Raw genomic sequence first — 20,131 nt, 5'->3', positions numbered from 1 at the left:
TGGCTGTACCAGGGAAAGTTGAACAGAAACACTTGTTCTCAACAAACTTGGTTAAATGCAGATTTATTGTTCAAAGAGCTCAGGGGAAGCATGGATATATGATATATACACAACACATATCTGCTGATATCTGCTGTACAAACGGCCCGTTAGAGAGAATGATCAAATGAAACAGTCAGTTGCAGAGATCTGCTATTGTTAATCTTCCTATCCAGAAATATGAAACTAAAAAGACAAGATTACAAAAAAACAAACAAACAAACAAAAAAAAAAAACACATTCTAGCTATGCAGTTTTGACTTGCAGAAACATTTTACTATCCTTTCTGAATACAAGTTAGTAGCATGTGTTGGCTTGGTGGCTGACAAAAACTATGCATTTGCTTCCAGTAACTCACAGCTGTTTATTAATAGTTAATAAAGATAATCTACAAGAAAACAAATCATCACAGAGGCTTACAATTAAGAAAAGACTACCTGATATTGTTGCTAAGTATCCCATTGACAACTGCAGATCTCGAGTATACTTTAAAAAAAAAAAAAAAAAAGCCCTGACACTGGACTGGACACCAGTTACGTTGCTTATACAGTATAAAAAAAAAAAAACTAAATTCCTTGTTAGTAAGAGAACCATTCAAAGCTGTTTTAATGCAGCAGTCACACTATTACCGAGGCTACGTTTATCTAACCAGAACTTGTAGCATAAATCTACATTCAGTGCTTAAAACCAGGAGCTGTTATAGACAGCTCTGATTTTAAGTATCTCCCTCAGGGCCTGACAGAATCTGTTAGTTACACAGGACACATTCAGAGATTTACAGACTTTTTTGGAGGTATAAAAGTGAAGAGGTAAAAAAAAAAAAAAAAAACTAATAATGATAATAAAAAAAATCACCTAATCATGACTAGAAGAGCACCAAATGCATCAGTGTCGAACAATTCTCTTGTAAGTACCATAATGACATTCTCATGTGTGGTGCCAATTGGAACTTTTTAAGTTCCAGTTGTTTTTCTTGCAGCTGCTCCCACAGCAGTACACTCCTCTTTGTCAGTCATATAAGTGACAGAATGATTAGTGCATTATTTTCTACAGTGATTTACGAAGTAGTATGGTTTCTTATGTTAAATAATACTAATTGGTCATCACTGAACAATGTCCTTTGAACAGATGAGACCATAAAATAGAACAAGTGGTAGACTGAAATCTAATTGCTTTGTGTTGCTGTACAAAAAATATTCTTTGTGATTAAAGGGGCAGCTGTAGTGTTTTGACTAAGGCAGACATGAAGTTAATACGACAACAAGTTAGAGAAATCCTGAGTGAGATACTAACAATGTGGGCACTACTTTCCTCATAAGAACTTATTTAGTGTTTGCATATTAGAGTAAAACAAAAAAGCTGGTTCATATGACTGAGGCAGATCAGGAATATCTTAAGTATTGAATCTGCATGGAGTTGTGTACATGTCTACTGATATGACAGAGGCCTTATAGATATGGATGTGCACAACTCAAAACTCGTGAAGCAGCTAAATTAATAAATTCCTGGTTTTCTCTTTCCTTAATAACGACATGTTTAGAGGATAAGCAGATCTAGAGCTCATTCACTGGTCATTAGCTATAACTGCTTAACTCTCCTGTAAAGCAAATACTTGATATGTTTTCCAAAAATGACCCAATTTGAGTTAAACGATCTGACAAGTGGGAAACTGCATCAATGCTCTATGACTACAGGTACTTGCAATATGCTAATATGATGAAATGTCTACATGTTAGCACTGAAGAGGGCCTGACAGAGGACTAATAGCTTTTATGAATCATAAAATCATCCTAATGACAGCCACTTAGAATGATCTTACTTCAAGATATCTACATTTAGACGTAAACATCAACAAACGATTTAAATGAAAACAGTAGATAAAGAACCAGTTGCACTGAGTGTCATCTGAAACTGATCCAGGAAAAACAAAAAAGGCCTTTGCTCTGATCAACACAAAAGGATCCACAGGCTCTCAACCTCCAGTCCTCCTTTAACAGCCGTGCAAAGATTTCCCCCTACAGGGGGCAGCAACAGTAGCAGCAAACCACCAACAGTCTCAACAAAGGCTCAAAGACTGAACACCATTTAGAGCATTTTAACAATGTAGTGTGCCAAGATATGAATTACACAGTTTAGAGGAATATTAAGCTGGATAGCATTTAACATAAATCCATGCCTTCAAATAAATACTAAGTCAAAAAAGCTTACGTTACAAATCCAGAGTTATGTAGCTATGTAGTGTCAAAGCACTCTGGAGTGTTAGTAGGAAATGTTTTTTTCTTTTTTTTCTTAAAAGGCTTCTACAAAAGAATCACTGAAGACCATCACATCTGCACAAACTAAGCCATCTGTTGACATGGAATCTCCTCTTTTTGTCTCTTATAAGATGCTTATTCAAAAGAAGCATCTAATGCAGACAGTTAGGTACTGGAAAAGGATTATGGGGAGGGCCCTTCAATGCTTTGAACTTGCATGCCATACTGCAGTACCTTTATGAAACTCGAACTTACAGGTTCTTTCATTCAAGTGCAATAATGTTAAAGAAATGCAGTTTACATCACTCCCCTTACAAGAAAAGGCAAGAAACTCTTCATTTGTGCATTAATGTCTTCTTTCATATGAGGTGACTTGGGGTGTGCCTCGGCTGTTGGGGCAAAAGGATGCTGTTGCCCACATTTTGTAGATTCCCACTGCAGGTTCATAGAAGATGTGATTTCATGAGACCTAAAGAAGACGATGTCCTTGAGAGACAATCTATTTAATCCTTAGTACACAATGTGCTTATGTTAGTGTAAGGTCCCTCGATGGAGGATGAGATGCTTTGGAGAACCGTTGGTTCAGTTCCACTTTAAATTCACATTTTCAGTGCACTCATCAAGTTCAACTTAAGGTTTTTTTTTTGTTTTGTTTATATTTCCCAGTTTCTGGCAGTATCAGTGCCGCACCTCATTATCAATGAGGCTATCTTCACCTGACTGGAAGTCCTCATTCAAGCCGTTTTCAACGTTGATTATTTCCTCGTCCTGCGAGGACCCCTGGCCGTCATCCTCACTGCTTCCTGATCCAGCCTCCTCTGAATTTGGGTCTTGAAGTACTTGAGCAATGTACATTTGCTGTAAGGGAAAATGTGCAATAAAAAAAGAATGTTTAGATGTCATAACCAATTCAGGTTAAAGATATCAAGCATAAAATAAATGGAAACTTACCGCTGACTTAGTGATAGTAGAGGAGCACACTGGGCGTCCATTCTCCACACTGTCAGTTTCCTCGGTGTCAATCTGGTACAGAAAACACACAACCAGCATGAGTAAGGTGTGAAATCCTTGTAGGAGAATTAAGAAAATAAATAAATAAAAGTCTTGTAACCTTGTAGTTGTGAGCACTTAGATACTTAAAGTGTCCAAAGCAGACATGAGAGAGGCAAATGATGATTGTTAGGATTAAAACCACAAAGGTAAATATGGATGTTCCAGCAGCCAACCCTGAGGGAAGGAAAGCAAAAATATATTTAGTTAATGGCCTTGTGTTCTTCATTATGACTCAAGGCAAAGAGGGATAAACACTGAATAATATTTAGGTGTGTAGCCCCGGTAATGTCCAATAGATGGAGCTGTAGGTTACCTGAACGAACAGTGGAGAAGAACAGGAGCCAAAAGAGACAAAGAATGGGTGCGGCCACTACTTGGTTGACAGCTCCAGAATGGATTTTTTTGTCCAGTTTGGATGGCAGATAGGCATAATACATGTTGTATCTGTCTGCTAGGTGTTTTAGCAACATATACATCAGCCCTGCACAGGAACGAGAGAGACAAGGAAATCAGCACAACTAATCCAATAAAAGTCTTATTGATAAGCCTGTGGACAAAGAACAGAACCACTGTATGCTGCCTGCCCTATGTATGTATCTGCTGCAATCATTTAATCAGTGAACAATGCTGATTTAAAGCAAGCCTGACCCAGCGGGGTAATCAAACAGCAGAACTCACCAAAAGGGACAATGATTGGGCAGGTGATGCTGTAGGTCATGACCACAGTGAAGACACACATCATCCAGGCATAGGCTGCACCAAACTGGAACTCATAGGCCTGGTGCTACGGAGACAAAAATAAATAAATAAATAAAAATAAAATAATAGCCATTGTCAGTACTGATTTGCAGTGTTTTTTTTTCTTTGATAGATTACTTTGCCAGAAAAGGAACATTGTTTTAACTACTAGCTACTGCACACCATGGTGCAGATTTAAGACTCTCAAGATACAGAAACAAGAACTTTATGATCATGAACTAGAAATAAAAATAGTCTGCGATGATACAAATTACTTGATGTAATTTAACAATTACTTGAACAATGAGTGTATTTCTTCAGTTAATTTACAAATAGGTTAATTAGCTTATCATTTCAGTACAACTCTGAATGACCAAAAACAAGATGCTTGGTACAGCTGAGTATTAAACCAGTAATGCAAGCTCATAATTCACTGTTACTCTCCTGGAACCAGTGATACAGCTGGTTTCCCATTCAACTGGAGAAAAGATGCTCACATATGAGAACGACTACTGTTATACTAAAGTCAAGTAAGGACTCGTGGGGTTAACACTGACCCTTTTAACATTCCTCCTCTCGGCTGCGGAGCGAGCCAGGCAGAGGCGGATCATATACATCAATAAACCAGGGATCCTCAGCAGGTCCATAGCGTTACCAATGAATGCGGATGCAATGACATAGTTCACAAAGAAGGCTCCATTGTCAGGGAGGAAAACACACCTACAGAGCAACGTATCAGGACAACATCAGTGAGGAATCAATTCAGACTCTTAAAAATCATTATGACACATATATATATATATATATATATATATATATATATATATATATAATAAATTACAGCCTAAATATATAATGTTCATTTTTCACCTGTATTTAATAAACTCCTACTAAAACCTCCTTAGCAGTCTGCTACTTACTCAAATCTCACTGTAGCCTGTGACAAGAATCCTTTGTCAAAAAGCCACCGGAAGAAAACATCCAAACTGCAAAAAAACCCACACATTAGTTAAGGTTAATGTTACATTTCATTGAGTTGCATGGCAGAAAAAAACCAAATATGTTATACCTGCTGAGTCCTAGGGAGGGCAGTAACAGAACCATAAAGATCAAGAAAGTGTAGCACTTATGCATTGTGGTCCTGTTTTCTCCTGACCTGTATGACCAAACACAGCATTTACACATATAACCCATGCAGCACATTCAACCATCTTAAACATTAAATGGGAGTGAAGCCAGCAGAACTATTAAATGGAGAAAATGACGTTCTTACCGGGTCCAGTGGGCTTCAAAGAAGGCAGAGTAATAGACAATGGTAGGAAGTAAGGCGGAGAAAGACCACAGAAGGAGGGTGGGGAAGAACTGGGTGATGATTGGATTCTGGAGGCCAGATCAAAGAGATGCAGATATTTGTCTTAAAATAAAACCCAAGAGCTTTTTATGGAATGGACATAAATGTTGTCCAAGTCTTTTCCATCTCATTGTGATGACAAACTTTTCCCACTATTTTTGCATTAATAAAAGACAGAATGAGATGTTCTTGTATGGCAAATAATGTATGATATGAAACTAATAACAGCATTTAAAATGTAAAACGCTCACATTTAGGTACTCCACTGGTTTGGTGACATTAAACTTGTCCATGGTGGAGATGATGATAGCGGGGGTGGTGAGGAAGAATAGGAGAAGGAAGAGGACACAGTTGATGACGAGGCAGCGGAGCCACCAGGAGAATCCTCCCACTGACAGATGCTCCCTGTTGGGAAAAAAGGTTATAACACCCGCAGTTATGGACACAGCTGGCCAAGAAAACTGATACTGCAGCTCAAAAAAACCAATACGTTGTCAGACATTAGACAGTCTTTGCTAAATAAGCTGGAGTCTAGTGATTTCTCAATGTGACATTAAAATCAATGCAAATCAACTATTCTGTGACTGCAGTGTTCTTATTTGATCAAAATGTACCCTTTGTTTTCAATGCGTGTTCTTACCAGTAAACATTTTGTGGATCCGGAGCATAGCTGACAGTCCAGTTGTGTGTGTGCAGCTTGGAGTTGAACTGAGAGCTTTTAGGCTCGCGACGGCAGTAACAGCCCTGACACTTGCAAGCATTAAAGTCCTTTAAAATTCTAAGAGGAGACATCCATCCAGACAAACAGATTTTACAGTAAGCAGAGAGCAAAAGAATTAGTTAAAAAAAAAAAAAAACAATACACATATTCCACTATCTTATCATGTGTGAATGTACTTACATGGCAGTAATGGACTCATTCTGGAAGGTGACAAAGGCCATCCCTAAAGGTTTCCTGTTAACCTTCTCTCTCTCCTTCCTGTAGTCATCCTTTAGTTGTGCTTCCAATTTGGTGTAATAGCTCACAGCCTCTTCCTATGAAGGATGAAAAAAGAAGCAAGGCTTTATTATTCTCTTTATTTCTTCTTAACCATTGTTGAGTTTTTTCCTCCTTTTTAGAGGCTACTGAATTATTACTAGCTAAAGGTACATACGGGTTGTTTTTTTAATATATATATATATATATATATATATATATATATATATATATATATATATATATATATATATATATATATATACACACACATACACACTCACTACCGTTCAAAAGTTTGGGGTCACTTCCCTATTGAATCCCATGGCAAAGTGACCACAAACTTTTGAACGGTAGTGTATACACACACACATATACAAAGGCTTTTTTTTTGGCTGAAATGGAATCACCAACAGGAATCATGTAATTTCCTCATTTACGCTGCTGTCATATTTACAGTAATCTTGTTTTTCTTATCCAACCTCTGACTTGTGTTAGTCAGATGATCTTATCACTATATATAAACTAACAGGTGGCATAACTACATGTTAGTAATGCAAAAATGAATTTAATACCAAGTCATTTGGTAAAAAATATTTGGTTTTGGCAAGTGAAAATGTGTAAATGAATGTTTTAAGAACAGTATTATAAATATTAGGAAAGTTTTGTGCCTAGATAAAGTTACAATATGTCTTCCTGACCTGTTCGCAGCCTTTAATGACACAACAGCAGAGGTGTCCACAAGGCTTTGGGTTGATCATGGTGGTAATATGCTGCCTTGTCTGCAAGTCAATAAAAAACTTCTTGCTTCGCTCTGCCTTCTTCCTGTTTTTAAGAAAATAGTAACATTGGATGTTTAAAAACAGACTCCACAAGTACCCCCTCACCACCAAAAAAAAAAAAAAAAAAAAAAATCATCAAATGGGCAAACACAGACACTCTTTTGTTGGTAAAACACTGACACCTTTCAGAGTTGAGATACATAAGCCTGGCCACGTTGTAGCAGATGCGAGCTTCGAGTACAGAGCAGTTTTCATATGCCTGCCTATAAAAGAAGAGGAAGATGGGGAAAGGTGAAAGACAATATTTTAGAAAAAAAAAAAAAGTTCAAATGCAGACATACAGTGCTCACAAAGTCATTCATAAGAGTGTATTGACAGTAGATCTGTCCACACAATTAAAAGTTAAACGATGCTCTTTTACTTAAAACTGCCTTCAAGTGTGGGATATTTTTTGCAGCAGAGGAAGAAATTTAGGCTAATGATATTTGGCTGAGTTAAACAACCATCCTTAGTTTTAGATCATCCTGGCACATGACTTGCCTGATTATTCTCATCTGGCTTCTATTACAGACAATTGTACGCATAGACCTGCCACTGTCTTGTGACGGTTTAACCCAGGTGTTTTAGGTCTTTTATTTTCAACTTGGGGTGCCAGCCAGGTCTCTCACCTTACAATAAGATTTTATGTCTTTTCTTTGTCTTGAGACTTTACTATACACCATGTAATACCTCACAAAGGCTGCAAGCAATAGAACGTTTAAACACCCTTTTAAAACCCAACACCAATTTCATGAGGAAACATGACTACACAAATACAGACATATTATATATATATATATATATATATATATATATATATATATATATATATATATATATATATATATACATACATACATACATACATACATACATACATACACACACACACACACAAGTTCAGTTGCAGTCAGGCATTCAGAAAACAAAAATTCAGTTCAGTCAAAAAATAAATCTGCTCCACATTTCATTAACATCCAGTTTGTTCTGGTTTTTTATATCCAAAAGTAAAGTAATAAAAACCTTCACTTCGGGCTTTCTAACAGACGCACGATGTGGCACCAAAACAAGAAAATAGTTGAGTAATCCAAAGTTAATCTTACCTTGTCTACACAAAGGTGGGCAGAAGAAGTGAATAAACCAACTTAACATACTGATTTCCCTCAGCTGTAAAGGCCTACTCCTGAATCTAGGAGAACTAAGATTTAGGTCCTGATTTAATTCCCGGCTCAGAGCTGACACGCAGCAAAGCAAACCCGCTCACCATTTTCTGGTGGAAAAACACTGATTCAGAAGACGTCATCTGCTTCCGCTCAGCTTCTACATAATGACTTTTAGTCTCTCATGAATGAAAAATGGGCTAGACTGGTGGGCCAGCCTCTGGAGCGCCAAAACCCAAAAAGAAAAACCTATTGGCTGATACAGATGCGGTGGGGAGATCAGCAGTTCAGCCCAATTAGCAAAAATAAATTAATCTATAAATGCACAAAGGCGACAATCAGACTATCACAGTCTGATCCCAGCCATAAGGAACAGAATAAATGAGGAAAAGGTATGGCTCTCATACATCTTAATATAGTAACGGTACAGCTTTCTGCCACATCAGTGTATGCTCTGTAAAAAGCAGCTACAGAGAAAGGGGCATCAGTGAAAAATAAGCATGAGGATGCCTACTCAAAGTGTTGCTTTATCTCAGTCTCCTCTGCATATTTGGAGATGCCATTGACAAATAAAGTGCGTTTCACCTACATGGGAATGGAAAGACAGAAAGAGATCATCAACAAGATATAGGCCAACAGAAAAACAGAAATGTAATTTACAACACTTTTTAAAGGAACTCATACCAGGTCATCTTCTTTGTAGTGCATCTTGGATGTGTGCCGTCTCATACTGTACACTGTTAGTAACAGGTAGAGAAACGCAAAGGTGGTGTGCAGCCACAATAGTGCATTACTAGTAAAATAACAGAAAAGGTAAAATATGTTTTAGACATAGCAATGGTAACTAAAAACCTTACATTTATATCTCTACAGTACAGTTTATGCTTAACAAGTGAACAGATTAAGTATTACTCACTCTGCATCCAGATTTACGATAGTGGTCCTCCCAAAACTATAGGCATTGTTTTCTGTAGAAAAAGAAAAAACGAAAACAAAATGAACAAGACAATCAGTTGTTTGAAAGGCTGCCCCTGTATGGCACTGCAAGCAACACAGCTGTGAATATGGAGCATAGCTTAAAATGGTGAAGAAGGACCAGTTAGTGCAATAATTTCCCATTAAATGTGTTCTGTCTGAAGGTAGCGCAAAGTAAAAAGGAAACACAGACTAACATGTTGCTTTAGAGCAGATTATCTGCACTTTTATATTTTAATACAAGGTTTTTTCTCCTCAAATAATTCTAACATACTGTATACATACATTTGTCTTGCACTAAACAGTGTGTCTTTAAAACCTTTAGCTCACATGCAGCTCCGATAGTTTGAGAAAACACAGCTAATTTACATTCAGTTTACCCCACTAATATTCTTATGCTAACTAAATTAAAAATACTTTAGATGTGTATGCTAGCTAACAGCATTCATCTGAAGCACAGCACCAATGTCATGAAAGAAGTCATAAGAGGGAAAAGGAATCTCAAATTTAGCATTTGTACATTCTCATTTCATTTATAAGGATCCCTATTAAAGACAGCAAAACGCTGCACTGCAGCTATTCTTCCTGGGGTCTCTAAATATAATTCTTAAATAACATTTATATTATGTTATTATTTTAAGGAATAATATATGCCTTGAGGTTATACAGCTGTGTACATGTCTTATATAAAACTGCAGAGAACACTGCAAGGCTTCGTAATCTGCTCACAAGAAGTTTTAGTCTAGGGGGAACAACAGATACAAGATAAAGCAGAAAAAACAAACAATAGTGATAATGTGGCATCACCTAGTAAATGGTTAACCTGTATGCTGAAGCTGCTTTTTGTTTTTATGCACTCTATTATGTTCTTTTTTTTGTTCTAACTTGTTTTGTTTCTTCATGTGTATACATTTGAACCTGGTTGCTTTGGTTTAAGCACTTTGAATTAATTTTGTCTGAAAACAGCTATACAAATAAAGCTTGATCAAAAAAAAATCTGAGGTAAAAAACGTTAGAATGTTAAAGAAACACAATTTTTCGAGGATTTAAGTTCCAAACAGCTCACCTAGTAGGTTTCCTGAGAAGTTAACAGGCAAGATGATGCCCACAGAGAGCACGCCCACTACCACCAACAGGCCAATGATGTGCCGCTGAAAGGACAAGTAATGTACTGCATCTTCGCCACACTTCTCTCTTATCTCCTCATCCCTTCAGAAAGAATAAAGCAGCAATTATTTTAGGGCATCTCACAACAGAGAAACATCCAAAGTCCTGTCTGAACAGTAGTACAGCAGCTCATTTCCAACATGCTGTGGGAAAGTTGACTTACTTGATGCGGAAGATAGCAGTCAGCCAGGAGCAGAAGCCCTAAAAAAATGAAGAACTTGCATTGAACTTGGATGTTTTAACTTTTTTATAGGCAGCTAAAGCATGTTTTGCTTTAAAGGCTATAGGACACTTACTGTGTCTCTCTGGTCAATGTCCACTGAGCTTGAAACTGAGGTGAGACGCTCATAGCGTTCAGTTGCATCCGATGCCAAGGCAGAAGCCACACTGCAAGTAGAAACACATTACATTTGCACAATGCTACATAACTACCCAGACACACCACAAACTACAAGTTTATGTTAGTTCTCTGTGTCTCGAGACAGCGGGTTTACCTTTGGTGTGGAAGAGATAACAACACAAACCACACACAAAGACATGCCCTGAAATTAACTGGAGAGATTCACTCTTGCTTTCACCATGTGAGAAACCCACAGGATTTGGGCAGCTTAACCAACATACTACATAAAGAATCTCTGCAGTCATTTCATGTGACATTAAGGGTTAAGACTTCACACAGGTTGAGCACACAAGCACTGTCTAGGGAAAGGTTGGAATAAAAAACTTAAGATGGATGACAAGGTTCCAAAAAAAAGAGCATTCACAGAGGAAAAAAACTCAGTAATGACCAAGAGGTAGAATTATGGGGTGTGTCCAGCAGAGCCAAGGGTTCCCTTCAGATAAAAAAAACATCAAGACTTTGTTATCTTTTCATATATTTGATTGCATCCCACTGGGAGGTCATGACAGTTCAATTTAAACACAACTGTACATTATGAAGAGGGCCTTGGCTCTGTTGAAATTGCTTCAGATCCCGATACTACATGAAAGTGTGACGTCACTCAGGGCTCTAAGAGATGGAAATGAGAAAGCCTGAGGCTGGAATCATCAGTCCTCCTCTCCCACATTCCTCTAAAAAGAAGCAATAGCTCGTCTCAAATCTAACTGACAAGACACACTGTAGGTAGACCATGTAAGGGCTTGTCTATGAGCAACCACAGATCAGGGAAGTATTACCTCTCCCCGTAAGCATCCTGTCTGTGCGGCTCATACGGTGCACTCACATAGGAGAAGTTTGTGCTTCATAAAGAGGTCAATACACAGATTAGCACACAGATCTGATTAGGACAGTGAAAGAGGACAGGAATACCCAACAGCAGAAGTACAAGAGTGACAGGGAGAGGGAGAATGGTTAGCAGCTTGCCTGAAAGAGGAGAAAATGCAAATCATCAAGAGTGAAAGAGACTGAAACCCACTACGGCCTGGGTAGAATGGATAAGAATAGTGAGTTAGGTTAACCACATAGACGGGAAAGGAGAGAAGAAAAGACAGTGAGTCTGTGATACGGTGAGATAACATACTATTCCCGATCATCCAGACGGCTGTAGCGTTGATCCATTCTTCTGATGAAAAGTAAACAAAAAAAGAAAATATCTAGCTTAGTTTAAAGGAAATGGCTCTGCTGGCCTAAAGGCTGGGAGAAAAATCAGATTAGCATAGCACACCTCAAGCAAACTAATTAAGCTTTCTGTTCAGTCTGGTACACGTTGCCTGTCCATATAAATACATTTATGTCCTACAATATGGTAACAATTTAAATTATATTAGCTCAGTCTCATGGCTTAAGTAGCTCAACCAACATAAACATCAAATGTAAACCACATTTCTAATGTTCAGGTTTTTTTAATAGGCTTACTACTTTCCAGAAGTTAATAGAATCTAAAAGACTATTGTTACAAGTAAGCAGAATGAAATGAGACAATAAACGATGTTTCCTGTCTGTTACAAAAGTGGCCTACGCTGCCAACCCCCTCCCATCCTCACACCAAGCTGTAACCCCGTTCCCTGCTCACACGCAGCTGCAAAAATAGTGAAGCTGCAACATCACACAATCACAGCAAGGGGATGTAGGTACACACTGTGTCAAGCCAGAGTTCATCGTTAAAGAAGTCTTAAGTGTATTCTGATCTCTGTCGCTAACTCAATCACCTCTCGTGTTTAATACTCAGGCAGGGTAAAAGGAACAGTGGATTTAGTCCTTCACAGATGTCTCTTTGGCAGATTCCACAACTATTTCCATTATTCAATCAGCGTGCAGACGTTGGTCTCAAATTATCCCAATATATCCGGCACATCATCTGATGAGCTGCATTCCATGAGGCTTGGATGCAGACAAACTTTAAAGTTGTGTAGGGAATCAATCTAAGGAATCTCTTTTATTACCATTAGCTCCTAATAATTAATTTCTTCTTCCTCCTATTAGAAAGAAGAAATCTGGCCTAATCTCATGCATCAAGTGACACTAACATGACAATGTCAGAGTTGCCATAAAAGGAAAAAGGTGCTGACACCGACTTCCTGACGGGTGTATCAAACTTGTGATGTCCGCTTTTTTCCTGAAAAGTAAATGAAACTCTTATAAGAAGACTATTGAACAGCCAAGTACTTTTCATATCTGTTTATGGACAATAATTCAGTACTGGTCACTCAGAAAAAGCTGACCAGTGATTTCTGGGAAATGTGTCTGCATTTATGTTCGCTCTCATCAGCACAAATACCCGATTAGGCTGTGCCGACGTGGTTACAAGGCTGAAAAAAAAAGAAAAAAGTTCCACATACACACAAGATGCAAAATGAAAGAATGAACTATCGTAGACTGAATGTATGAGGAAACTGTGGCAACGACCAGCCAACAGTATCAGTGTGTTGGAAAAGGGTCAGATTTCTTAAGCTGGTTGAACACCAGAGTGCTATTTGTAACCTGAATCCAGGCAACCTGTGTCCATAAATAAAAGAAACAAAAACTTTTTATACAGTTTATAATAGTAGAACTGCTATCGAACTATTTATGAAGAAATAAATAAGGCGAAATCCTAGTTCCAGGATTACAAAATGATGTATTTGCATTATACACTGGTTCAAAGTGAGTATTAAATTGATGATTTATAAGTAAAGGACAGCTTACAACTACAAACACTCTAAGCCGACACGCATGTCTCTGTTAAAGGTTAGTTTGGCTGATGGCTGATATTGTTTCTGTCATTTATATTCCCTTCAATGCCAAAGAAACCATTAAATACACATTCAAAAGCTATTTCATACAAATTTATCAAAGAAGCTTTCACCTAAAAAGAAAAAAAAACAAAACAGTTTTTACCCTATAAGTTTAGCTATAAACTTAATTACCTCAGATTTTACACGGCCCAACATATATTACATGTAAATGAATTGTCAATCGAAGGGCAGTAATCACAGTAAACCCACTAAGGTGTCTGTAGAGAGGATGCAACACATGTGATTCGCCTGCAGCTGTATGTAAACTGCCAAACATAATAAGGATAGTGTATCAAGACATCAAATTATGTTCAAGTAGTTCTGCAGGATAGCAGAGATAAACCACTGGAATTATTCTGATGGTGAATATACCTCACTGTGGTAAAACTTGACTTAAAAATGGTGTGTATGTGACACTGTTTCATATAATTCATTACCTATCAGCGTCAGTCACCAGTGCAAGGCGTCCGTAATCCCATGCCACTTTTCTCAAGACGGAGAACACAAACAGCAGTCCCTAGAAGTACAAAGCAAATAGCGCCTGTTAACACTTCTAGTGCCTTTATTTACATTTGAGACCCACAATACAAAAGTTACATAACTACTTCAAAGTCTTCATCATTTCAGAAAGCCTTCCTTGAAATGCTTTACCTTGAAAAGACAACATTTAAAGGTCTGGCACTTCACTGGGTGATTAAGAATTTTACACAACTGCTTTAGGCTTCATGTGCCATTAAGAGAAATACTCACCAAAAAGCACATAAAGTCAAGAGCTAGGACAGTGGGCACCCCACCAAAAGGCAACCCTTGGAGTACTGTGCTGCGTATCCGAGCTGAGTAACAGTAGTCTTTTGTAGAATTGTCTAATACTGTTAAGCAGTGCTCTCCGTCGGAGCATCCTTCCGCCTTCCATATGGCCATTGTTAATATCAGCACTATGTACATCACTCACTGCAGCATGTTGAAAAGCTGTGAAGAAAAGACATTTTTACAACAATAAGTATACAGGTTGTTGTTATTCCATTTTGGTTTTATTTGTAGTGGTGTGTGTGGGAACAAACCCAATCAAAATGACATGAGGGGGAGCAGAGAAATGCAAAAGTTGCATCATACATAAAAATCATAAAATTTATGATGACGCTATCTCCCTTACTGAGGTCGGCATTTCTGTTATTGATATAAAACTCTGCTTTTTATGTCATAAAATGCACAACAGAATGGAAACATAGTTCTTTTAAAGTATTACAAAATTTCTATTCCTTGTTTATGGCCATTATATATTATGAGTTACTGATATAATAAATGTAGAACTAAATTTAATGGGTTCGGGTAAAATTGGACCTGTGCAGGACTCTGGTCTTGGGGTTCCTAATTCTACAGAAGTACAGATACATTTTTTTTTTAACACACACTGTTGGCTTTGTTTTTCCTCCTACCCAAACAATACTGTGCATCACTTCTTTCTTATTCTTTATGATGCTTTATCGCAGTTGACATATGTCACTTTATTTTGGTCCACAGGATATTGTGTTTGCAAGTGAACTTATACCCCTGGCTTTCAAAAGAACCAGAGTCCACTTCTTTGGTCGGTGTCAGAGTGCAGTTGGAGTTCACACTGCATCAAGCGAACTGTACTATCTGTGGAAGCGAACCATGAACCAAACAGTGGCAGCAAGAAGTGCCCTAAGTCATATTAGAACTGTATTCTACTGATGCAATGTGCCAAATAGCAAAGCAGCTGTCTCTGAGATCTTGGGAGTTCACACTAGTTCAGGAATAACAACTCTTTCCTTTACTGTGCACCCAGCACAAATAAAGACTGCATTATATATCTAGGCTTATTTCACCTCCTAAAACTAAGCTTGATATCCGATGATCCAGGCAGGGTTACTCTCGATCAGTAAGTAAGCATGAAGTCACATTTTATGACCTGCAGGCAAATATGAAACAAAAAGCAATAATATTGCTCAGGTAAGGCTATCCAATCAATATCTGTAGTCATCTGATGACACATCAACATCAGCTTTGGAAAGACCCCCACATCCCATACACTGGCCCTTAAGTTGCAAATCATTAGTCTTGCTGCTTCAACTAAAGCAGAAAGGATGTACAACAATATTGCTTCTGCTCAAGACAAAAAGTACCTTCTCATAAAGAAACATACCACGGCTAATCTGCAGGATCACATTTCAAAGGTTGATTATTTCACACAATCCGACCAAAAGCTTGAAGAAGTCACGTAGGAGTTCTATTGCTAGCCGGCTAGTGTGTTTTCCCTCTTGCACTCCTATATTGTGCCTTTCTACCCACTATTATCAGTACTATCCACAATGCTGCTCATCTGCCCTAACACTAACTCATTTATCCACTCCCTGGAATGTTGTGACATCACTGGAGAGGGACGCAGCCAGAGCTGAACAATAAAGTGATAGAGACCACAGGGTTCAAATGGACCAGTCTCAACCCTAGGAGCATAAGCACAGACATACATGCACATCAGAGATGTGTTGCAAAACCGCAACGTCATCAACTTTCAACTCAAAAAGGATCTTAGGAAATGATAAATCTCACCACAAATCAAAAAAATCACAAATTTCACTATTTCTTTTCTCATCAAACAACAACCAAGACACCCCTCCCCTGATGGCAGCTAGGCTCCAACCCCTCCATAACCCTGAAATGGATTACATGAGTAAATAAAATAGATCAATGACTAAAATAAACAAAAAAGAACATTTTTCAAGGACAGTCTGAAAAAAATCTGTTTTTATTTACAATCAGATTTACTTGTTTGGAACGTGTAGCCCCTCTGCCTTTATTTAAAGTGATAAAAAGCTATGTCTGCTGCAGACACTAGTATATAGTAACTCATTTTAAACATTTAGTTACTGTCATTTTCTATAAATAAGAGCTCTTGTGGGATTTGTAAAAGTCTAGTCATTCCACTAAGATGGCTCTTAATAATCAAAGTCTATTTTTTTATTTAGGTCTTTTCATCCATTCTTGCAAAACAAGTGTTAGTACAGATATCCAGTGTTGCTCTAGTTAGCAGGCACCAGCATTAAATTTTAAAAATGTGGTTAGCATTTCATGGCGGATCACAATGGGAGCTTTGGTTGGTTTGATTGTCCTGTTGTAGTGAAAAGACTTTTTGTTATATCAGTTCCTTGAATGTCTGATTGACATCTGCATTCTTAATTTAGCTATATTTAGTCAGGTCATTTCTTCTTATTAGTCATATAAGACCATATCAGACAACACAAAGACAGAATAAGCATGAAGAAACAAAGAAACACATCACATCTCTAATGTTTATCGTGCACAATGCCAAACAGCACCCTTGCATTTTATCCCAACTGTTTTCAGTCTGCGTGTGCATTATTTGTTTAAATTGTCACAAGTCAAACAAATATTAGCTGTCAGTGGTTAAGTAGTTTTAGCTTTGTTTAACTTGTTGATGTTATTGCTATTAATGTGGCTGAATAGGCCAAGTACAAATGACCACAGGAAAGACATGAGAAACTTACACAATGTTCAGTTTCCACCAAGTAATTCAAGGCCTTTAAATCATTATTAGAACATTAAAAAAAGAGGGAGAAAAAAAAGAGGAGTCAAGTTTTTGTTATATACATCCTGCATGAAAGGTGCCTGACCCTATGTAAATTATGGATTTACACCTATACTGTTCAACTGCTTAGCATAATGAGGGTGTTCTATGACTAATGGAAACACTGTTTTGTATCTATCATTATCCTAATTTGTCTTGTGAAATCAAAACCTGTTTAAATGTGAATGCATACAAACTGCTACACAACATTAAACTATGCTAAAGGGGGGTGAGGCTAATGTGTTCTTATTAGCTTTACTGGCATTAGCCTGTAAATCGTTAACAACTAGTTGAGCTTCAGTTATCACAGATTTTGAGTATGTCAAAGTATGGTTTCATAAATCACATCAAAGCTTTATGCTAAATTATGATTACTCCAAGAGTAAAATTGGTTAGGGAAAAGTTTTTTGTTGCAGTTCTGGTAAAATCTTTAATTTTTTCTAAGATTTAACAATAGGATTAGCACAATATTAACGCTAACATCAGATGCAGAACAAAGAAAAGTTGTTGAGATGTGGAAAAAGACAGTAAGACATTTCTACTGTTGGACTGACCACTTGAATTATTGTTGAAAGTTTTTTTTTTTTACTTCATATCTGCATAAGGGAAGAAATTAATATAAACTACTACTGCCACAACTGAATTCTGTCATCAAACGACCTTTTTTGACCATCTTTTGACTGTGAAAGAAAGCCTCGACTGATTCAGAGTTTCAGATCCACAAACATCAGTGCTCAATATGAACTGCTTTGGTAATTTATCAAATAATATGATCATATGTGTAGCAGTCTGATGAAAGTGAGGTTTAGTCTAAGTGAAGATTATCTGTCTGAATGTCAGGTGCATGCCATATAACATCTCTGGATGGATACATCTTCCCTTTGTAGTCAACTTATCTTATTATTCTCCCCAAATAAATAAACAAGCAAACGATCGTTTTATTATAATGCGGTAACTTGTTTAAAAAAAAAAAACGAGGCGAAAGTTTTCAGTAAGACATTGGCAGAAAACTAGTGTTGATGGGGATTTTTGCTTTTAATCTTGAATGTCAGATTGATGCTTCTTTCTGGAAAGATTTCAATCAATATTAATCAATGTCTCTACACGTCTGTATGGCTCATGAACAGCATATTCTAGCCGCCAACTCATGTTTATCTCTTTTTAAGCTCTGCACATGCAGAAACGCGTACAGCATTAATCACGTGACTGTTCATCACTTCAGGAGGATGATTAATACAATACAACAGAAAATAACTTGGATACAACGACAATCAGTTTGCTAGACAGGTGGAAGGTGAAAGATTTGGGGATTTACCCTAAAACTACCCTTTAGGCTAAAATGACAGGATATAAACTAACTGGACATTTATACTAATATTTTTCCTCCTCCGTCTTTATGTTTAAGCATGCCAATTTACCAACATAGGCTGTGTAATAAGATTTTCTAACAGTTTTCGCGAACATTTGAAAAATATTTTCACCATGAACCGATGAAACTCGGCCATTTGATCAATGGCAACAAATCAGATATCCAAGCCCAATAAAAAGTATGGATTCTAGTAACAGTTCTACATTAAAAATAGACATCTACATTAAAAAAAAATTAGAATCACTGGTCTCAAACGACACATTATATCCAATAGGAATACAGATGGAAAACGATGGGAACAAATAGTTCTGGGATAAGTTAGCCTGGCGCTGGTAACGGGATGAGCTTAGTCCTTTTTTGTTCTAAAAACATCCATTAAGTTTACTAGCGACGTATCCAACAAACTGTCGCTATTGTATAGTACAATGTAACATGTTTGTCGGGTGTTACCAAGATTTCAGAACTGCTCGACATGGAAAACAACTTACCTTGTTATGATTCACAGCAGACAGAAACTGTCAGTTTGCTAATGTGAGCTAGCAGTCAACTGTAACGATGACGCCGGCTAACTTAGCCTTTCTAAATAGCAAATAACAGGTGGAGGCTATCTCACAGCTGTCAACTAATTTCAGTTCAGCGACTGTCGGCAAAAATAGCTGAGCCAAATCAGACGGAGCAAGTAAATTAAACTGTCATGCGAACACATACGGTCATGTCTTGTCTGTCAGCCAGCCTGTTGAACAACTATCACTAACCTAACCAGTCTAACTGCAGACGACGGTCGGGGCTGAGATTCTGTAGAAATAGGTCACATAGAGAGTATATATACGCGTGAACGCTAGAAGCTTTAGCAGGTGTGATGCGAACAGCATGTCTGCATGCTCATCGCGTGAACGCGCATAACTAAGTTAGCGGAATCTATTCGTGTTTGTAGTAATTTCTGAGAAGTATCACGTCTAGAATCGAATACGTTTTAATTAATTAATTTATTTATGTTATGGGAATACCTAATTTGAGATCTGCTCTTTAGGAATAGTTATTGTATTGATAAACGTTTTTTATTCGCTTCATTAGCTCATTAATAAAGTTTATTTATTTACTTGCGTTTTTTCTCTCTCTCTACGATTTAGTCACTTGGGGATGCAAATCTCGGCAAGCCCAAAATCTGAACTGTCATGGCCTAATGCTGTAATGCATCGCCGATTGTGCTGAAATACAAAAAGCTGGGGTTGATTAATACATTATGAGTCTACTGTGACTCATCTGTGTGAGTTTTGTACATCTAGCTTATATATTAGCCGTGGAGATACAAATCTCGTCAAATCAGCACTGCCACATTTATTATTTTCTTTTAAAGTCACCCGAAAAATGTGACAATGACAAAAAGAAAAGAAGAAGAAGAAGAAG

General features: G+C 37.5%; 1 protein-coding gene across 3 annotated transcripts; it reads right to left on the bottom strand.

Annotated features, from left to right (window-relative positions):
- Positions 1 to 51: 51 nt before the first annotated feature.
- LOC121655737 (CSC1-like protein 2) lies at positions 52 to 19,516 on the bottom strand. Of its 3 annotated transcripts, none has more exons than XM_042010545.1 (25): positions 19,262 to 19,516; positions 19,213 to 19,230; positions 14,499 to 14,717; positions 14,186 to 14,265; positions 12,056 to 12,097; positions 10,832 to 10,922; positions 10,699 to 10,736; positions 10,435 to 10,577; positions 9,310 to 9,361; positions 9,078 to 9,186; positions 8,908 to 8,978; positions 7,377 to 7,457; positions 7,114 to 7,237; positions 6,338 to 6,471; positions 6,077 to 6,214; positions 5,688 to 5,841; positions 5,359 to 5,465; positions 5,155 to 5,241; positions 5,006 to 5,071; positions 4,643 to 4,805; positions 4,026 to 4,131; positions 3,661 to 3,828; positions 3,406 to 3,521; positions 3,246 to 3,317; positions 52 to 3,152 (listed from the first exon to the last, which is right to left on the bottom strand). In XM_042010545.1, the coding sequence occupies exons 3-25, from the start codon at positions 14,691 to 14,693 to the stop codon at positions 2,973 to 2,975; spliced, it is 2,517 nt and encodes an 838-aa protein (XP_041866479.1). In that variant the 5' UTR covers positions 14,694 to 14,717; positions 19,213 to 19,230; positions 19,262 to 19,516; the 3' UTR covers positions 52 to 2,972. The 3 variants fall into 3 exon arrangements, with proteins under 3 accessions (XP_041866479.1, XP_041866480.1, XP_041866481.1); XM_042010546.1 differs by having other exon boundaries at positions 12,056 to 12,094; XM_042010547.1 differs by lacking the exon at positions 12,056 to 12,097.
- Between the last annotated feature and the right edge of the window lie 615 nt (positions 19,517 to 20,131).

The sequence above is a fragment of the Melanotaenia boesemani genome, chromosome 16, assembly GCF_017639745.1.
Source record: "Melanotaenia boesemani isolate fMelBoe1 chromosome 16, fMelBoe1.pri, whole genome shotgun sequence".
NCBI classification, from domain to species: domain Eukaryota; kingdom Metazoa; phylum Chordata; class Actinopteri; order Atheriniformes; family Melanotaeniidae; genus Melanotaenia; species Melanotaenia boesemani.
The sequence above is the reverse complement of the archived record's forward strand: the minus strand, read 5'-3'. Positions and strand labels throughout refer to the sequence as shown.